This window comes from Acromyrmex echinatior, chromosome 13, assembly GCF_024713525.1.
Source record: "Acromyrmex echinatior isolate Ae372 chromosome 13, ASM2471352v2, whole genome shotgun sequence".
NCBI classification, from domain to species: domain Eukaryota; kingdom Metazoa; phylum Arthropoda; class Insecta; order Hymenoptera; family Formicidae; genus Acromyrmex; species Acromyrmex echinatior.
Genome location: NC_141864.1, coordinates 6,112,289 through 6,134,124, shown reverse-complemented (window position 1 = coordinate 6,134,124; position 21,836 = coordinate 6,112,289). Strand labels below are relative to the sequence as shown.

Below are 21,836 nucleotides of genomic sequence, written 5' to 3'. Positions count from 1 at the left end.
AGACAGATCGAGTATTGTATAAAGTGAAGTATTGTATAAAGTCGAAATAAGACGTTATTACTTAAAATAACAATAATAACCGATTCAAGGCTAATAAGAGTCAGCGCGGGAAGAGATGCGCATTCCTTAAAGTGGAATGATGACTCCAATATCTTGTAGTAAGAGTCCGGTTAAGATATTCAATTTTATTAGTTATTACTTAAATTTTTTTTGTTAACAGCTTTTTAACGATTAACGGCTGTCACAGAAACCTAAAATCTGTTGGAGGTCACTCAAGATCATGACTTTGACAACATATGTCAAAGTAAAGATCATCAGTGATTGCTCCCCTTTTCTGCAGTTTTATCTTTATTTTTATTTAGTCCTCCTTTCAGGTTTTATTCAAGAAAAATTTTACAAACTGTATTAGTTAAAAAATACTATATTTTTATGATTTTTACTGATGTTCAGTCATATTAATTACATATTTTATTTGATTTGAGAATTGGCTAAGAGACTTAAAACAGATACTCCGACTTTTATCTGTTGGCTAATGGGTACATGAGAAAAATATAAAATCGAAAGAAAGAACAATGTTTCTACATCGATCGATGTAAACAGAGATGAAAGAGGAACGAAAAAATGTATCACGATGTGAAACTTGGCTACGAACGACCAAGAACGCTTCAAAATAGTCGTTTGAACAAGCTTGGATGATATCCAACTTCAGTTACAAAACTTCCTGCTCTAAAAAAAGTTAATATTTATTTCGTATCGATATCTTAGAAATTACAGAAGTTATTATTTACATCTCGTTGCACTCTCGTTTCATACAACAATAATAATAAACTGATACATTGTTTTACACATGCGAATGTTTTAAAAAATATTTTCTCCATTTTTATATCGAGGGATATAAATACACGATAAATACGTTTGCGACTTATTTATGGATTATTTGAATTCATTGTGAATGTAACATCTTTTATATAGACAGTTTTTTGTGATGACAATTTTTGGAAAATTATTTTAAATATGCCCAGAATTTGTTTTATATAAATTTACTTATTTTTTGTGTCCAATTTATAGAACTTTTTACAACTTTGAATAAAAATTGCCAAACAACAAACTAAGAAGAAAAATCATTACTTTGATTATATTTTACTATACATATATATAACATGTTATAACTCAAAACTTTATTTAATTAAAATTTATAATTTATTTTAATATCAAAATAAATTTGTAATTGTAAATTCTTTAATTTAAATGATGAAAGTTTATTATTTATCGAAGTCTAGATTTAGTTATCGAATAAAGGCTTTGGAACGACGTCCGACAGAAGGAAATTCTCGGGTAACGGGAGAACGTTAAACGTTCCAATGTATTTGTACGCCGTTAGTGTATGATATATCGAGCTATTGTAATCGTATTTAGGTTGAATCCTAGAAGCAGTTCGATTTGAGACAGTATACGAGCGCATGTATCGATTTATCAGTTGACTGATTGACGTTCTCGCTAGACAGCGACGTTGTTGTACTCCGCTGGTATACACCACTGTCAACACAAATTCTCGCACTCCATTAGCAACAGCAAGTCAAATGTTTGTACACGAGCGGAAACCGCGGGAAAATATACGCGTCGTATTATATGGGCGTTGTCGCCGATGTTCGCACAACGAATTCGCTTTTAGACACCTCTCTTTAACAAGCGATTTCCAGCTGGATTAAACACGAACATACGCGTTGCAATCCCCGAAAACGGTTGTATTATTGAGATTCTACTGAGATTTGTGTAAGCTCTTCTTGATGAAGAATACACGGATAGAACGAGTTTGCTGAAATTTAGGCAGATACAGATCTAAAAATAACATTGATAAAATCTGACCCTTTTTTACAATACGAATGTAAATAATCATTTTCGACATACTTTTTCCTGCTGAACACAAATCCATTTAACAAAATTTGGTTAGCACATTACAATTTTGAAAAAAATAACGTAAAAAGGCAAAAAAATGATAATTTTATAGGGAGAAGTTTTTACTGGCATCGATACTAATTTTTTTTTTAAATTTCATCAAAAAATTTCGTCATGCGAAAGTATCAATTTTTAGCTTTAAAATGCATTTTTAGCTTTAATGTAATTTTCCGTTTTCGAAATACTATAATATCAATTTAAATTTCGAAATACTATCAATTTAAAAATAATTATTTTCTTATGTATAATATAATACACATATTATTTTCCAAATTAATATATTTTAAAAATGAAAAATTATGTCGAGACGAAATGTATTTTAAAATGTATTTTAAAGCTAAAAGTTAATACTTTTATCTAGAGTTAATAAAATAAAAAAAATGTAGTACTGTTGCTATAGTGTTACGTAGATCTTAAAAAAATCGTCATATTTTGTCTCTTTGAGGCTTTTTCTCAAAATTGTGGCATGTCATATTTTATCAAATGGATTTGTGTTCAGCAGGCAAAAATACGTAGAAAATAATTATTTACATTTGTGTTGCAAAACAGTGTTGGAAAGTGTATTTCATCAAAATAATTTTTCCTCAAAATAATGTAGGAAACTGAAGTATAATAAGCAATGCCGTAAAAAGTTTTAATATTCTATCTGCTAGTGAGCAGTTCTACATAATTATTTTTATAGTTCAACAAAATTATTTTCACATCTGTATCTAGCTAAATTTATAAATATTTCAGCAAAACCATTATTTTTTTCGTACGGACTCTTGAGAATTTATATCAAGAAATCCTGGTTATATTAAATTATATATGCAAGAAATTAATAAATATAGCGAGGCAATCAAACATACAATGATTGGTATAATAATTGGATATTTCAAAGAGCAGCTGGATCATATTGAAAGCATTGAGTTGCAAATAATATTGGTTTACATTCATTAACGAGTTTCGGCATGGAAGCAGAGGAGCGTTAGGAGTCGAGGTGTAATCGAGGAATTGGCGTAGATTATACATCACACTGTCGTATTATTCGCGAAGCCTGCATTATTTAGAATAAGCAGCTTATGATGCTATAGAATCTCGGACGTATGCCAGAAGAAGAAGCTTAATTCGTATTCTATATTCGTTTATTGTTTAGTGTAATCGAGTATCTCGTTAATTCTTGATATCTTCTGCTCGGCGGGGTACGAAAACTAGCACTGAAATGCGTTTCAATGCAATTATCGTTGGAAATTTGAGCACCGTTAGGAAGGCGTCGCAACAAACACAAAGCGCAATAAGAAATACAAATGAGAATGATACATACATGCAGAAAATGCAAACGCGTCGATTTAAAGATTCTTTTAGAGAGTAAATGCAATTTTTTTTTAGATCAAAATTTGATAAATTGCATTTTGTAACATTTTATATTTGATTAATAACGTTGAGTATAGACTTTGTTGCAATTAAATTCTATAAATTGAAGTTTTTTTACTTTTCTATCAGAAACATGATGCTTTCTAACTGAGCTCATTGATTCTCCACCGGAAAATACTGTTCTCTCTGTTCGCTTTCATGTCCAACTTTACAGACTCGAACAATTTCATCTTATATGTATGAGTTCGACAAGTGTAATTTATCTTGTATCTTTGTAAATATTTTCAATATATTTGCGTAATATATATACATGTACTAATGATGGTTGCCTAAGGCTTGAAATTTGAGTAAACATCCTCATTAGTGAGTACCATATACGAGGCCATTCATTATTTGCCTACCTTTACTCAAGCGGTAAGCATTATTATTTTTTCAACCGCTCTTTATTATCCAGATTTATATCGTACTATATACATGCTGCACATATAATCCATACTTCCATATTTTTTTCTATGATATATAACATGTACCTAATGATAAAAAATTATCAGGTATCTTTTTAGGTTGATTGACTTGTTATCAACAGAATAATTAATCGTAATTTATGTGTTAGCAGAAAAAAAGAATATAAATTTATATAATTCATTTTTCTGCAATATTGCATTGTGAATATAAAAAAATTGTTTTAAACATATACTAATTATATTAATATATATTTTTTATCTAATTTTTTGTTGTTTTTCTATTGTCTATTTTTTCTTATTCTGGAGCAAGCTCTATTAAGTAGCTCTCCGCTACTTTGATATATCTACAGGCTATTCTTGATAAATAGTTTGTTCAACTTGCATCTCAATATAAATCACGATAATCTCATTTACGTAATTATAATTCCTTATCATCAAAGTTTCAAACGGATATCAGGAAACGCTTACTTCAGTAAATCGATTGGGAAATATGTCGGAAAATATATTCTATGACTGGATCCGCACGCGACATTCCTATAACTCTTCGTCACACCGTTTTGAAGTACCACCTTTGTTCAGATTCCCTGTATTATCTTGGGACGGACTATTTTGAAATAGAGTTTACGTGTGCATTTATGCGCGGTAGCAGCTACTTGTGATATTTGTTCGTATAAAGTAACTCAGAATTATCGTCTGCTCCCTCTTTCAAATTTCTACATTTATGATTTGTGAAACAAATGAAACGAAACTAATATTAATTGTTAAAAGAAATGAGACGAAGATGAGATAAAGATATGTGTATAGAAAGAATATAGTAGGATATTTAAAATATCTCTTGTAAATTATGAAGAGAAATTGGATAACATAATTCTTTGTTATTTATTGTAGCTTTGTTACTTATTGTAGCTATGCGTAGAAGCAAATGAGCAAGAACTTACAACTTGGATAAGATTAAATTTTTTTAATCTAGTGATTATGTCAATTAAGAAATATGCACTCACAATTAGTTTATTGAATGCAACTTCTAAACCTTGATCTTTTTCTTATAAATTTATATTTACACACACATATACACACATGCGCGCGCGAATTAATGATAGTTCAAAATATACTTAATGTCCGACGAGACTCTAGTATAATAATTCACTGAAAGATACATAAAACTAAACTGAGTCGAAAAGTCTTCTACCATTTTGCAATTTTCGCAATAGTTAACTAAAAATTGCTGAATATTGATTTTCAATAATTTTTTACTCAAATACTATCAACTTTACAGAAAAACTGCAACAGACAAAAATCATTTATTTTCTTCTCATAAAACTCTAAGAATTTTTTCAGATTTTTTAATCAATTTTTAAATATTGCATTTTTATCAACATGAGAAAATACGGTATTAAAAAATTCTGAAAAAATTCTCAGAACTTTATGAGAAAAAAAAACAATTTTTGTCTTTCTATTTTTCTGTAAAGTTGATAGTATTTGAGTAAAAAATTATTGAAAATCAATTCAGCGATTTTTAGTAATTAATATCTTGTTAATTATTGCGAAAATTACAAAACGGTAGAGAACTCTTCGACTCAGTTTAGTCCTATCTACCTTCCTGTAAATTATTGCTAGAGTCTTGCTAGACACTCTGTATAATATTCTCTTTCTACCTCTAATTTTTTAATACTTATATTGTTCTTTACCGGCATTTACAAATAATAGAAAAGTAAATAAAAATTCTGTAGCTCCTATATTTACGTATACGTTTATATACATACCGTCGTAAGTAGAGTACGCGACCAAGATATCTGCATAGGCGGGTATACTGTATTTGACTGTATCACTCTTTATACTATCTGTCTCATTAAAAACTGTCACTCCATTGTCCAATTGCGTCCCGCGACATGCCTGCGGAAAAGAAAAATGCGCATGTGAGCGACGATGCTAGATTTTCTCGGCACGTAAAAGATGCATGGACCCGCGACAGTGGGAGATTTCTTCCGTACAAAAATGTCCAGCGAATTGTTTAAAACGCTTTAACGTGACATCATAATCCGCGCGATTCGTGAGATTATTAAAACGCTCACGAAACGAGAGACGTACAATATCTACGTGCACGGCTGCAATCGCTGTGCAATACAGGTCCGAATTCTGGCTACGTTAATGCAATTCTTTATAATGTCATTTTTATGTATGCTGTATTGCAACATATACACATATATGTAAAAACATATATAAAAATATATATAAAAATATGTATTATATAAATATATATAAAATGTAATAATGTGTATTTATATCTCTCGTGCACTCTAGATTTTTGTTGTGTTTAACACATAAAAATCGATTTGCCGTGTGAGCTGTTATCGGCTATTCAATTATATAAACATGAAAGTACATAAACATGAAAAAGAGTTGCAGTGACGCAGATATTATAAAACGTGATAAAACATTTAGCTCTCCGTTAGCAATATTTAATCCATGATCGTAATATTATCAACAAAAATATCGAAACAACCTACTGTTACATTATCAACTTTAATATTTCTCTTTCGATTTTTAAATTTAACTCATATTATTTTTAATCGCATATACCTGCTAGTAATAGCAATTAATTCTTCTTTCGATAATCTGTTTTTTAAATACGGAATAAGTGTTGTTTATGAAAATTATTAAACAATAATAATTGATACATATATATAACAATAATAATTGATGTATGTATTTCTTGTGTTATTTTAATCATACTTGTCATTAAATGAATCTCAATAGCTTCAGAAAAATTGATAAACAGTAGTTTTTAAATTTAGTAGCTTTATTTCTTCTGATAAAAATTGTACATCTTACAGTAAGAACGGCACAATGGCCGTTTGACATATTAAAGAGCTAAATGTTCAATGGCCGGCAGCCAAGTGCTGCAATTGCTTTTCTTTGGAAAGGTAAACTCGTAATAGAATGTACGAGACAATTACACGCAGATCTATTGATGTTTACAGCGTCGTTAACGAAAGACGAGCAGCTTGAACGGAAGCGCAGCAAGAAATATGGAAGCAACTTACTTTAGGCTACCGTGGCTGCACACAGCTTTCAAGTGTACAGAAAATAGCATTAGTTTCGATAGATAAACGCGATTAGAATTTGTGCGTCTGTGCAATTTACATTGCTCGAAAATTCCAATAATCTCATCTGTGTATAATTTCTATACTATAACTCTCTCCACACCATGTTGTTAAAATTTTAAATTGATATCGGTCGAATCATCGATTAGGTAATTCGCAATTAATTAGCCGCGTTATAGATATGATTTAGGTATATGTTTATACATTGAGAGGACACGTGTCTGGATTTGAAATAATCTTTCGAAATAATTGGCATTTTGGTTGGACCTTTTAATATGAATCTAAGATTATAATTGAGTCTTGCGAATTACTATTCGTTAGGATTCTCGAATGCATTCGAAACACGAAATCAAATTATTAATCATTTCGATCGTTACGAGTGCTAACTTTATCGCGCTCATTTATCCTCGTCGCGCTTTATCTTTGGGATCATCGATCCTCTAACTCTATTTGGGACGGAAGCAGTAATTTCGAAAGATATCCGGCAAGTTGGCCTTCCGATCCTTTTTCTTTCATAGCAACCTAAATTACAATCATTGTCGGAATAGTTGTTCTTGATTGATCATTCTTCCATAATCTTCGCAATTATCTTGCGACTAATATATTAATCAACGATTTTTAATGATCAAAAGCTATATAAGTTATAGTCGATTATTATATATTAACTGCTGCTTAATTATTATATGTTAATTAATTGCTTTATTTGAATATTTTAAATTTTAAAATTAAATTATTTTAATTTAATTTTATTTCAATTTAAATATCGAAGTTAGGAACGATTTCTCACTTCTCTCTATCAATATTTCATATATTTCTATCGCGTACTTTTCAAAATAGATTTAAAAATTAAATCATTCTATTCGTTTAATTCTAATATTAATATTAATTGTGTAATATAATTGTAATAAAAAATCAGCAATATATCGTTTGATGGTTATTAGTATGGGAGCAGATATGAGTATACGTGCTCTAGTTTCCAATGTACTATCGTCCTGACAAGGAGTTCGAATATATTGCGAACTTAGAATCCTCGTCTGAGATATTTGAGCCGAGCCTTGGAAAGGACTGGATGGATGTCACTAGGTCGGCTTTAGATACTGGTTAAGTATGTGACTTTGGATGCTGACGATTATGTCGCTTTCTTGCTCTTCTCGGATGTGGACGGAGTGAGGCTGATTCTGCTGAATGTTGATACTGCGTCCCTCTAGGAATGCGCAATCAGGTTCCGTCTGAGTACCGTGGGTACAGAAGCGTTGCGGGGACCTCGGAGGTGTCAGGAGGACTGGTATTTCGATTATGTACGTTGACGATACGGATCGTCGCAGCCTCGGTTTGTCTGGAGTCAGTAAGAGTCGTGGTGGTCGTGTCCACCTAGGAGAAGATAGCAGGATACGATGTAGTTTCCACTGCAGATCTTCTGGTGCTGCTCTTCGGGATATTGGTTGTGAAACCGCGACCGCTGCTACCTCGCCGGATTTTTAATAATTTCTTATATATTTTTCTTCATGGAAATCGAAAATTATTGTAATAATAGCGCTGTAATAATAACTCAAGGAAAAATTAGTACATTGAGATAATGAATAAAATCTTCATTGATATTGTTATGAATTTGTTAACAGGTTTGTCACAAAATTGAAAATCAGGGAAATGTCAAGGAAATTGAAAACGCGCGGTCATGGAAATTAAGAAAAAATCAAGAAATTTTGCAAAATTTTTTACAAAACTTTTACAAAATTAAACTTCTTAGCTTTAAATAAGTTTAATATATATCATATCTACGTTTGGAAATACTATTAACTCAATAATTAAACGTAGCAGTATCAGTAACATTGATAGTATATTATGCTATATTAAATTGCACCCTCAACAAATATTTGATTGGTTTCCAAATTGGGATAAAAACATATAATTACTGCATTAATAACTTACTGTATTACTAACATTAATACTGGAACCATTAGAGAATATTATAAAATTTTCCTGGAAATCAGGGAAAAGTTATGGAATTTTAAGATGAGGAATTTGTGATAATCCCTATGCTGCATGATTTATAAACGAATTCAGAGAGTTGTTGATCTAACTCTAAATTAGTTTTTAATATCCGTTTCCACCAATGTAAATTAACTTTTTCTAATTTTTACTAGAAAAGGACGAAGAGTAAGTTAAACTGAGATTAAAGTTAATCTATATTGGTAGAAATGAACATAAATGATTGAAGGATAACTCTCAGCGATTTTGTGATAATGTAAATAAGAACTTTATTTTAATATACTAATTTTTCCTTGAATGTAATATCATTAGTTATATGTATAAAGAAACGGTCTATAATCGAGAACAAAGTTATTTATTAAATTATTTATTAAGTTAGTTATTAACAATTTTTATAACTTTATTATACAAAAAACATATAGAATTAATGTACGTTTTGTAACTCATAGGTTATTTTAATATTTGCGTTCAACCGAATCAGTATTATTGTAATAATCTCCTGTTTTATATACAATGCGTTCTAACTTCAATTTCAATTAATTTTCTGACATTTAAAATTGACGAACATTATCTAAAAAGATGTCATCTCTACACTCACATTAAAAAGCAGGATTTCAAGATTGAAAAACAAACTGCTTCTTAGTATGTTTACAACCATTTGAAATGTTCTCTTGCAACGAACTAATCAACTATTATAATCATAATGTTATTTATTTGATATCGATTAATTTAAATCAGTGTAATAATTGCTGAAAAAGAATCTGTGAGTTCCAAAACGTATATTAATTCTACGTGTTCTTCCTACATTAATTCTATATATTCTTCGTATAATAAAGTGATGAAATATTGTTAATAACTTTGTTCTGCTCAATTATAAACCATTTCTTTACATATTTGCTTTATATTGCTATTATAGACCATTTCTTTATAAATTTGCTTTATATATTTGTGAAAAACGAGGGATTTGAATATCATTATAATAACTTTTAGATTTTTCCTGAAGAAAAATATATTTAAGAAATATAGAAATGTAACGATCCCCAAACGATCGCGAAAGAAGTTGTATGTATCCTCCTTTGTAGTTTATATTTCGCAAAGAAATAGTACTACTTACTTGTTTTTTTCCATGTAACTTGAATATGTATACGCGCATACAAATGTCACGTGCGAGTATAAGAACGATAATAACGTGCTTGAAGAAGAATGCGTATTTCCACGTTTTTGCTCTATTTAAAATATTTAAGTATTCGGCCGATTCAACATATGCACATCGAGCGACGTGGGAAGCGAGCATGACGGAAATACTCGTGGATAAAAAAGATACGCGGAGAAAAACAAAAGGAGAAAAAAATAACAAATGTATAGAATATTGCGCGACACGAATAGCCCCGCTTGGTACTTTTTAATTCGGCCAGTGGCGAAATCCCCGAAACGATGCACGCGCTCGCATTACTTTCGGAATTATGCAAATAACAGTTTTTGCCGTTGTTCTCTTTCTCCGGCAAGGATGGACGGGGAGTAATCTTAATTACTGTAGCGTTTCTAGCGCGCGAACAGTTTCCATTACATCGCAGAATGCACATATTTCATTGGCTGTGCTCGCTAAAAACCCGACGGTGCACTAATGTGCGCGAGCCCGCAAATCCCTCGGAGATCGTCGTGAGACAGATAAATGGGGAGTGTCTCTAAATGGAAAACGATCTCGGTAGGATTATGCTCGGGGAAAGAATTAGATCTAGCGTGGCATTGTTGTCGGAATTACAACGCGGCTGCGTCAACCTGATCGTTTTTGAAACGCGGACCATCGCATCGTCGCAATTATACGTCATTTCCGTCGCAGCGTGAAAGGAATGCGGGTGTCCTATTTACAGTTGACTTCCTTTTTCTGTCATTTTCGCGGAACGGCCATTCATTTCTGTATCATCAGTTTTGACGTCATCTATTCCCATCCATTAGATCGTAAGTAATTACAGAAATTTAGAAGAAAACTTTGCCTCTGCAGTCTTAATGAAAATACGCGAATAATGGACACCAATAACGATATCTAATATTATAACTTGTTTCTTGAAGAAATGGAGAGAAACGTAAGTTAAAATTATCAAAATATCTCTCCCGTTGTTTTAATAATGAGTCAAATTAAAATCAAAAGTTAAATAAAGTCAAATATAATTAGTTTCAAATATTATTAATTAAAATGTGTTATACATAATTTAAATTTTATTTTCAATAAAACTATGTAAAATAAAATTATATATATATATATATATATATATATATGTGTGTGTGTGTGTATATAAATGGTGACAATTCTCGGATATTCTGTATAGCAATTTTTGTAAAATCATGTCACAGTTTTTTCTCTTTTCCGATCAGGATGCCAACATGGATATCGCTTTTGCTGTTACGTTACGTTACAAGCACGCAGGATATACAATCGCATTTAACTAAATTTATATTTGCCGCACAAGGATATTGCATATCGAAACCAACCGAAAAATGTTATAATTTTTTTTTCCGCCCTCTCGTTTCGTTCGTCTCTCTAACGTCATTAAAGTATGGCCGGATTTTCGCAAAACGCAAATGTGAACAATGTTAAAATCATAGAAATAGTTCCACGCGATCGCGTTCTTCATCATTGTCCCAAGTAAATTATCTAAAGATAATTTAACTTTTAGAGGGCGGAAAGTTCCATTTTTTTTACTCTTACATCTTTTTCTTCACTAAGATTTGTTGCAATTTATTATTTTATTGTATTTCTTGCTTCAAAATATGACACTATTTTAACGTTATTATAATGATAGCAAAAAGGTCAGATCACAAAAATATAATAAATAATCACAAAAAAGTCGTGACGTGCGAATGTCCGCTTTGTCACAGATGTGATATTGCTATGACATCATTATGCAGCTGTGATAAAAGTTGCAGCTGTAGTAAAAGTTGAACCTCACTGTGACATTGCTATGGTATATAATTATATACAGATATATACAGATAATAATATAATGTCACTGTGTTCTTTTATTATAATAATCTCACAGTGTTATCACAATTTATCCATGACTAAGTCTATTGTGATGTAAATGTAACATTTTTTGCTAGGAAGGGAGGGATACTTTTCCGCCCTATAAAGTTAAATGTCTATCATATTTTGATTCACGTACGAAAACATTCAAATCGTAATATATTTATAAATTTAAATAATATAAATAAAATTATAATAAAAGTATTTGTCAGAAAAAAGAAGATCTGGATATCTTTGTGAGTCATCTGGTCAAAGACAAACTACAGATAAGAAAAGACAAGTACAAGAACCTGTACCTATCGGAAAACCCAATTAACTTCAACAGCAAGCCATACAATATCTTATATTAACTCATAAATCACTTCACATGATCCGTATAAATCTCTTGCGAATTACTCAGCATGTAACACCGCTTAGACGGTTCACTTGGGATGATCCATCACTTGGGCGATCGTTCGGAGTGAAACGAAAGTGGAAAGTGGCTTCGCTTCTTTATGCGTGGAATCGCTCATTGTTCGTCGAACACACGGATAGCATATATATAATTCACGCGATTCTTGTACATACTATGAATATCTATCAGATATGCTTACCTGAATGAAGAACAGCTTTGGTTTCCCGGCTAAGCTAAGGCATTGATCGCCCGTGAAGGGAATCCATAGCGCATCGACTGGATATATGCTGTCGGCCGAATGTAATAGACCCGATTCGCCGTGTGACATTGCGACCACGATCAGGCAGTCGGCATCCGTGTGGTCTTCCGCAGCGGCTTTAATGAAAGGATTAATTAATTCCTCGCGGTGGCCGCTAATAGTCGTCGGACGCGGCCTGGCCTAATAGTCTGTGCACAAACAAACTGCTTCGAGGTGAGATTGTGCAGATACCGGTCGTTGTATAATGTGAATTTCCTCCGGCGGGTCGAAACGGCTGTACGTGCCAGCTTTCGAGTTTGCGCGTCGCGGTATTAAGGAATTAAATGAAGTTTCCTCGAAGTAAAATTGTGCGAAGTAATTTATTATTAAGGCACTCTAAACAAGTTGTTACCCTGGATCATAGACATTTAAGAATTACACGTACACATCTTTTTATAACGAACATTGAAAGGTAAATAAGTTTTTTTGAATTGTACACATAAGAAAAATAGAGAATATTAAAAAAAATATTTTATTTAAATATCGTGTTGTTGTAAGTAAAATGCTTTCGTCTGTTAAAAATAGATAAAAAAAAATTGTCTCAGCAATCATAAAACAAATTGCTCTTATGGAATAGAATAGATCATACGATCCGTTTTTTAGAAAATAATCGATTTTCCATCCGTTAAATTTGCTCTATGTTTTTGAATGCGTTTAACATATTTTTGTGTAGAATATTAATTGCGAATGTGTGCATAAATGTTTACTTTATAAACACTCGCAGTTTTTGTCCCCTTATATATCATCTAGGTGAAATAGAAATGTTTATTACGCAAGATTACCTTCATAATCTTCGTGAGGTTTTAATGAAACGGTAAAATATTGGATTTTTTTAGAACAAAAATAGCTGTTTATTAAGTAGAAACGTGAATTATCGTAAAGTGATTTTCAAAGGATTGATTAATTCTGCAACTCTAGATTCTCAGGAGACTGGTTTTCACAATACATTATGATGTTCACGGACAGCAGGTTGAGTATACACGTTGTGATTGTTATTTTATCACAGCGAAATAATAGTAAAACGTGTAAAAGAAACGAATTTTTTGTTCCTTTTTACGCGTTGTTGAGGGGAGGGTGGGTCTATACACAACAACGAATTTGGTGGATACGTGTAAAAAGTTCTTTTGCTATATGTACGTAACGTTACTACATTACTCTCTTCTCTCGAACGTATAATATTTAGATATTGCTGGTTTTACTATTTCTATATCTTTTCCGTTTATTCAATTTTGTTTGTTATTGCGACGATTTTTTTTCGTATAGTTATTCTTTTTATTTTTGATGGTAGGATTCTTTTAACGGTGCGCTTTACTCTTTTTTTCTTGTTACAATCAAATCTTATTTATGATTTTGTGCATCACATTATACCTCCAAACATTATAGCGGAATTATAAGCATGTGAATAAAATAGAATTTCACAATTTAAATAGAATTGTGCATTAAAAGGAAGTATAACGGTTAGTATTTATGTTTCTTTCTGTGATCCATTACTACGTTTTATATATTAGGTGTTGGAATTAATTCGTAGCGTTTTACAAGTGATGGGAAGTACTTTCATTAATGTATTTTTTAATGCTCATGTGAAATAAATAACATTCTTTCATTAAAAAACGAATTAATTCCAACACCTAATAGAACAAATTTTTGAATATAAAAACTATAAAATATTAGCATTGTTTTATTTACAAAAAAAATTTATCCATGGGAACTTAATTCTTTCTTCATTTTTCTGAAAATCTAAGAATCTAAAGAAAATCCAAGAGTGTATTCTTCTATTTCCGCCTTTTTTTTCTTTTTATTATCCTTTTCTCTTCTCACAAAGCTTATAAATATTATTTGCTTTTCTTCCGCCGTTGAAATTATTGGACATTTTGCTAATAATTCTTTTCTCAACTTTGATGCAAAAATTGCTCTTATTTTTTTAAATAAATGCAAAAAATTTCCAATGCATGGGTCTTATCTTATTTCTTCGCAAAAAGCATTGATCTTTATTTTCCAGCCAAAACATTATGACTAACAAGAGTTGATAATCCAATTAAATTCGCCGCACTGGCCTCGGTCCGGCAATTCTGCGGCACTAATGTAATTAAGGAGTTGGATATAAATTGCATAAAGAGGGCACGGGACGGTAGCTGAAAAATCGACGCGCGGTGTATTCAGTTTGGAAGTTATGCATGATGTGCGGACGGAAAATATTTCGCAAAAAACTTTTGCGTATTACGTGAAGCGACGTTGCTGTTCGCGCTCTGTTTCCTCAGAGGGACGCGTTTCCCTCTGAGTTTACCGCGAACCTGAGTTTAATGGAAATTTATTTTGACTCCTTTCGATCTCGTTTGATAAAAAGAAAAGAATCTCACATCACGTGAAAAAATCATTATACTGTCGTCTTGCACGTACTTGCACGTGTAATGATCATGTAGTTACCATCGACTTAATGTCGCTAGATGTTAAATGAAAATAATCAAGTAAAATGCCCTTTATAATAGGTAATTATCTGATATTATCTCTCATTGTAGCGTTGTTTCCCTTATGTTCGTAATTACCCTCTAGCTTTTGTTACTTATTTTCTTGAATAGAGGGGAAGTTTACTATAAAACTACAAAGTTTACTATATATATATATATATATATATAAAATATATTATTATCAAGTATGGCTTCGAATCTGCTGTTTAGCTGTTGCCTCGCCTATTGCGTGCAACTGATCTGATATCATGTATTGTAGTTTTCTGATGTATAATTAATTTCTGTATTATCACTGCACTCAATAAAGTTATTATAAATATATATATATATATATATATATATATATATATATAAATTAATGGATGAACCTCAGTAATATATATCCGAATTTATAGGTATTTCTTATATTTTCCTCTCTCTCTCTCTCTTTATCAATTATTTTTAGTGGTTTTAATCATTCTCAACATGATGCCTTTAGAAAATAAGAATCGGTTATTGCAACGTCAGAATTACAAGAAAATACGCAATAAAAAGTGATGGTATTTTTATGAAAAATTCAAAATTCAATTAGCTAGATTTATGATATAACACAAGAGTAACACAAAGTGACGAGAAATGTTCAAACTATCTGAAAAAAGACCATAAAAACAATACATAGATAAAAAAGTAACAATTTTGCTGCACCATTGAACTTCATTCACTAGCATCATCTATCAAAAGCTGTATCCATGAACAAACACGAGCTACGAACGTTCTCTCTTGTTTTGAGTCCGTCATAATTCAAGGTGGTCCCGACGTGTAGATATCGCCGTCGTTCGAGCGAAGTATAAATCGCCCGAAGTGCAGTCGGCGCGTTGTAAATTCAGCTTGGCGGTATATGCTGCACCAGTACACGGGCAGTTAACAACTCGATGAAGCTCTTGCTAATAATATTCTAGCGAAATATTCTCTTCCGATGAAGGCGCGGGCGAATGGCGATGGCTTGCTCGCGTTCGATCGATATAGCCGCAACGCGCGTTATAAATTCGAAAGTTTAATACCGGCGTTGGCTGATAGTTCTCGGCGAGTGGAACCAACTCCGCGTAGCGAAATAAACGAGATGAACTGGATATCACGTATCTTCTCTCCACTAGAGGATACTAGAGATCAAACTGCGAAAGAGTACTCCGTTTGTTTCGATATTGAGACACAAATAGAATGAATGAGCTTGAGAGAGAGAGAGAGAGAAAGAGAGAGAGAGAGATTTCATAAAGTCATTTGGACAAAGTTTTGTAATCTTTACAGCTAATAATTCGTTGACACTGCGGATGTTACATATTAAAAAGTATCGAAACAGAAGTTCACGCGCCGACATATTTAAAGATGACAGGCAGAGAGTCGCGCCGTCATCCATTTAGACTTTTGATGAGGAAAATTCAGTGTAGGAATAATCTGTATTCAAGGGAAGATTCACGATGCTGCGCACCTCGAGAAGATTGGCGAGTACGGTCGGTGAGATAGGTGCGAAATACTCGCACGGAATATGCGACTAGCGACGACGTCATTCGTTCATGTTATAAGATTAGAGACCGCATGAATTACGTGAATTAAGAGATACGGATAATTGTGATGCGTTAGCGAGTGTTCGCGGTCATGTAAGTTTTCCGAGAAATGTAATAGAATCGCATGGTTGACATGTTTTCTGGCGATATCTGTGTTCCTCGATTCCATTTCGATGTGAAGAATAGACTTTATTGACAGTTCATACGTCACGAGGTTTATAAAAATTTTAAAAATGTGGGTTGAAGAGTAAATGTTCTACGTAGCTACTTGTGTAGATAATGATATAGATGTGCATTGAATTATTATCCAATTTACTGTTGTATTGCTTTTTATTTTTAATTCCTTTATAATCAATTTAAAATTAATTTTAATTATATATATATATATATATATATATATATATATATATATATATATATGAACTAATTAAGGTTAATATATTTCCGAGAAACTCTGAATTTATTAAATCTTGCTTTTATATAATTTCATAATTAACAAGCATAATTAATAATTTATTTCTTCAAAATATAGAAAATATAATAGTTTCATTTTATATTTACAATTGCAAACGTATTTAAATAAATTGTTTGAAATAATTTGTTATTATTATATAAATTTTTTATTTTTTTATTAAAAAGTTGTTTAGTGTTGTTTTGCGTGATATATTTAGATATAAAAATTGTAGTTGTAAATTATAGTTTATTACATCAAAAATATTTATTTTGTGGAAACGTTCATATCTTCTATTTTGTGTTAAAATATTAAAATATTAAAATATTAAATATTAAAAAATTAAATATTATTTATATTAAATATAATTTTATTAATTTTAAATTCTCACTTAAAATATATTATCATACGTACGTAATACATTTTACGGTTACAATGTTTCTAAGGCTAATAAATTTTTAAATGTGAAAAATAAAATATATTTTTGATATATTTTATATAAAAATACAAAGATAAACTTTGTACCATACATTAAAAAAACAAAAGCAAATTTTTATATATGTTGTACATATAGGGTGTCTTGTTATTCAATAAAAAAATTTTATTTTATATATAAATTTGATATATAAAATAAAAAATTAGAGATTTTTTTTCACATAATATTTTTTATTGAAATTAAAATTGTAGAATTGTTTGAGGTTATCAATGAAATATCGATGTTAAATGAATTAAATCTGCGTATAAACGAATAAAATACATCAGGTAGATTATACTATTATATATCCAGAGAATGCAAATAGTTACACATCGAGTTTTAAACTCGTTACACTTAAACGGGTTCGGCAAGGTTCGAGATTGCTTCACTTTACGGCGTTATTCTGCCTTTCGCCTAATTATTCATCTAATTATTCATCTAATTATTCATCGAAGTGTTTCTGAATAGCCGAGAAATTCTTTCGGTTGACTTAAATTATGCAATGAAAATCAAATAGACGCCCGTTTGAACAAAACTAAAAATTATGAAGTATCAATGAATGAAATCGGTATTTAAAAATAACTGATAACATATTTTACGATTTTATTTGAAATAAAAAGAGGATTAAATGAAATTGAATAAAAACTCTATAATTATTTTGAGCTTACATATTTTTTCTATATTAAAACTTTCCATTACAGAAATACGTTACGCGTAAGCGCACTGAACGAGTTGTTAATCCCTCTCCATTTTGCCATTTATTATAAATAAATCCTCGAACTTCGCGAGCCTCGCCGAGATTATCGTTTATCTTTGCACGTGGATGATCAAACGGAAATGGAACGAATATGATTTTATAGGGAAAATATAGACGGCGAATAAAGCGATAATAGATTAATATTCTCGCGCTTTCAATATATCAAACGTGAGTTTTGGACGAATTCTTTGCAAGAGGAAGAAAAATAGATGGGGTGTAGGTAATGTAAGCACTATAAAATTTGCAAAAATATCTATCTACCTAAAGCACCTCCATTTTTGCTTTTGTTTGATATTAATAGTTAATTCTGATCGAGTCGTGATAATATTGAAAGATGTCATTTCGTACTATATACAGAGTTACATTTATATATATAAAGTATAAAGTTATGAGTTAATTATGAGTAGTTTATGAAATTATTTGACTGTTTACATGTACGCGCGGTGCATCGAATAAAAAAATATCGTTCAACATTTTAATTAATATAAATGACAGATGCAATATCTCAATATTTGAAATTTGGATTTTTCTATGCAATTAATTATTTCTTTCATAATTGTCATTTACCCGAAATTTATTTTTCGACATAAAATACTGACAATTAAATAAGTTAATCAAGCTCGATTGATACAAACACAACTAAAACGAAGAGTAAAATCAAATAACGAGTAAAAAAAAGGATGCTATAATAATATATACTATATTCACGCATACATTCATATTCGATGTCAACATCACATATGAGATCATGACATGAGATATAAATTTAAAAAACAAGTATAATATGAATAAGAGCAATTAGTTTCATAAATTAATAAAATTATAAGGTCAACACTAAATGTCAAAATATTAATATAAATAATGAGATTATTACATATCTTGAGGTAAGTAGACGTCAAGTTACATAAAAAGAAGTCCATAGCTAAAAATATAGAGTAGAACTATTTATCGTTTTGATACGAGAATAAGTTAAGTCAGAAAAATATAAATTTTATTTCCTAAAATTTATTGAAGAAGAAAAGGGAAACTTTATATTATGCATATGGCGAAAGCTGACAATATTCGAAACGCTTCTAGAAAAGCTACCTGCGTTTCACGCTTGACATGCCGGGCTGACAATAGAATTTGTGGCACATTTTATGATTCTACTTTATCGAGCCAGAACGGTTTCATTGACAAAGAATAACTCGCGTGGACATAAGTCACAAGTATCGTTTGCGAGTATTTCTCTCGTTTCTGACGTCACGATTCGACCTGACTTATGCGGGTATTGACGACCCTTAAGGCGAGTAAACCATCGGTGTAATCGGATAAGAGCCGAGCTATTGTGTAATTGAGTTTTGTATCGTGCTTCACATAACTTGGAAAGGTAGCTTACATATCTCCGCCCTTTCCGTTTGCTTTATATTCCGGAGGGGATAATAACGTAAAGGTGGAAATTCAGCGCACTGTTTGTTACTCCTCTTGTTCTCCGAAAGATCATCCCGGTTATTTTTTAATCCCTTGCGCGTTAAAGCATTACAGTCGCGAGCTGTGCGGATGTGGTAATATTATTACCTCGAGACCAATCTTGCCTCGTACAGCAACGCACGCGCGATTTTACGCTTTTGTATGCAGATAAAATACAGGGGAACAGAAAGCGCGCGCTCTTGATATATGTTCGATCATATTCGTGGATTAATAATGCGCATTTATAGTACATAAAAAGTTACCTCAAATCCCCAAAGTGTTTATTAATTGCGGTATTTTTCCATGTCGTGTATTTCTTATGAATTGCATTGCAATTCCGTATGGAATTATATACGCAGTTAATTTCATCATTAGATCGTATTTCATGTACGCGCTTTTAATAAATTATTTGTTATGAATACGAGATGTTTTTCGTGATAATATTACTGAAATATTGAAATAGGAGCGACTATGCACTCGACAATATCGTTGATATTTTCATGAATAAATCTGCTATTATTTAAATAAATGAAGCATTTTCATAAATAGCGAGTGCTATCAATTCTTTATTTTTAATTTTACAACTTTTTTAAATATCATTATTATTTTTAGCAATTTATAATATTTATAATAAAAAACGTTTTCTATGCTGAGGTTTAAAGAAATTTAGTTTCAAAGTTAAATCCATTTTTAAGGAAAACCAGTTTTTAGATAAAACTGCTTGTCTCTGCGATACATTAGATCTGTCTTTAACACTTGTGTGAAAGCGTTTAATTGTAGAATTTTAACAAAGACCGTCAGTGACACAAAAAACGCCGTCAGCAGTTCTCTGAAAGAAACCAAGTATATTAAAAAAAGTTAAAGTTATATTTTAAAAGTACATTAAAATAATATATATTTACTTTATAACTGGCATTCAATCACTATTATTAATTATAATTTATCGTCTGCTTTTTATATGACATATTTTTTACGAGATGTTCATAAACATGTAAAAATTATATTGATCTTCCAAATCAATTGGTCTTTCAAATCTCTGAACGCAAATCCAATTAAAAATATATGATCAATCACGAAGATAAAGTTTTGAGAAACACGAGTATTTATTTTAAAGCAGTTATTTTAGCAGATTCAAAAGATTTTTTATTAAGAGTTAGTTGAAAATTTCGTGGAGAGCATATCTACAAGTTCCATTAATAATGATGATTGAATGGATATCATACTATAAATGCATTTTAATGCATATAATGTACCTTTAAAGTATAACTTTAATTTTTAATATATTTGATTTTTTTCAGAGAATTGCTAAATGCTCTTATGACACACACATACACACACAGACACACAGACACACACACACACACACACACACACACACACACACACAACACGCAACTGAATTTTATTTCACGTATACAAGTATAAACGAACTTGAACTTTGTTATATTAATTAAACGGATGCACAATATATTTGTGTACACAACAGAATTTACGATAAAATTGTTTTCAACATTCCTCTTATTAGTAAATTATACAAGTATATATATATATTTTATATGCAATCCTTATCTAAATATTAAATATAATTTTTCCAAAGTCAAAATGCAGCTTTACAGCTATTTTTGTTGGCGATAATTGTATACATTTTATAGATGTAATTAAATTACTTTGAAATTTTCTCAAACCAAACAAACATTTTAAAAAGAAAGTAATAGACTATGAGACGTATAATTACAATAAAATAAACTATTTTATTATTTGCAAAACTTATATTCGAATTCTAATATTATATTCTAAATTCTGATTTAGTATACAGTTTACAATTTATTTTTTGTCTTATAATGTATAATGAATAACGAATATAATAGCTTAGAGATCTGTAAATGGAATTAACAATGTTTTCAATGAAATATTGAACAACAAAGTCAATGATCGAGCTAAAGGTAGTTGACAAAAATAAATTAATATTCAATTGAACATATAAAGACGTTTCGGGATCACCGGTCCTTTTTCAATTGTAAATAAAAATCATATTCGTTATAAGATGTAAAATTTGAATGCATTTTTAGACTGGTATAAATAAAAGTATAAAGACGCTCATGTTATTGTAAATTTCAA

General features: G+C 30.8%; 2 protein-coding genes across 3 annotated transcripts in view; one reads left to right on the top strand and one right to left on the bottom strand.

The window, feature by feature from the left end:
- LOC105150895 (alkaline phosphatase) overlaps positions 1–21,836 on the top strand; it is a 222,590-nt gene that overhangs the window by 116,884 nt on the left and 83,870 nt on the right. The gene's annotated exons all lie outside the window — the stretch shown is intronic.
- Positions 1–21,836, bottom strand: part of LOC105150894 (caspase-1) — a 45,599-nt gene that overhangs the window by 11,027 nt on the left and 12,736 nt on the right. Inside the window, 2 exon segments of the mRNA XM_011064272.2 lie at positions 5,537–5,666; positions 12,482–12,657. Coding sequence (XP_011062574.2) covers positions 5,537–5,666; positions 12,482–12,657 — 306 coding nt within the window.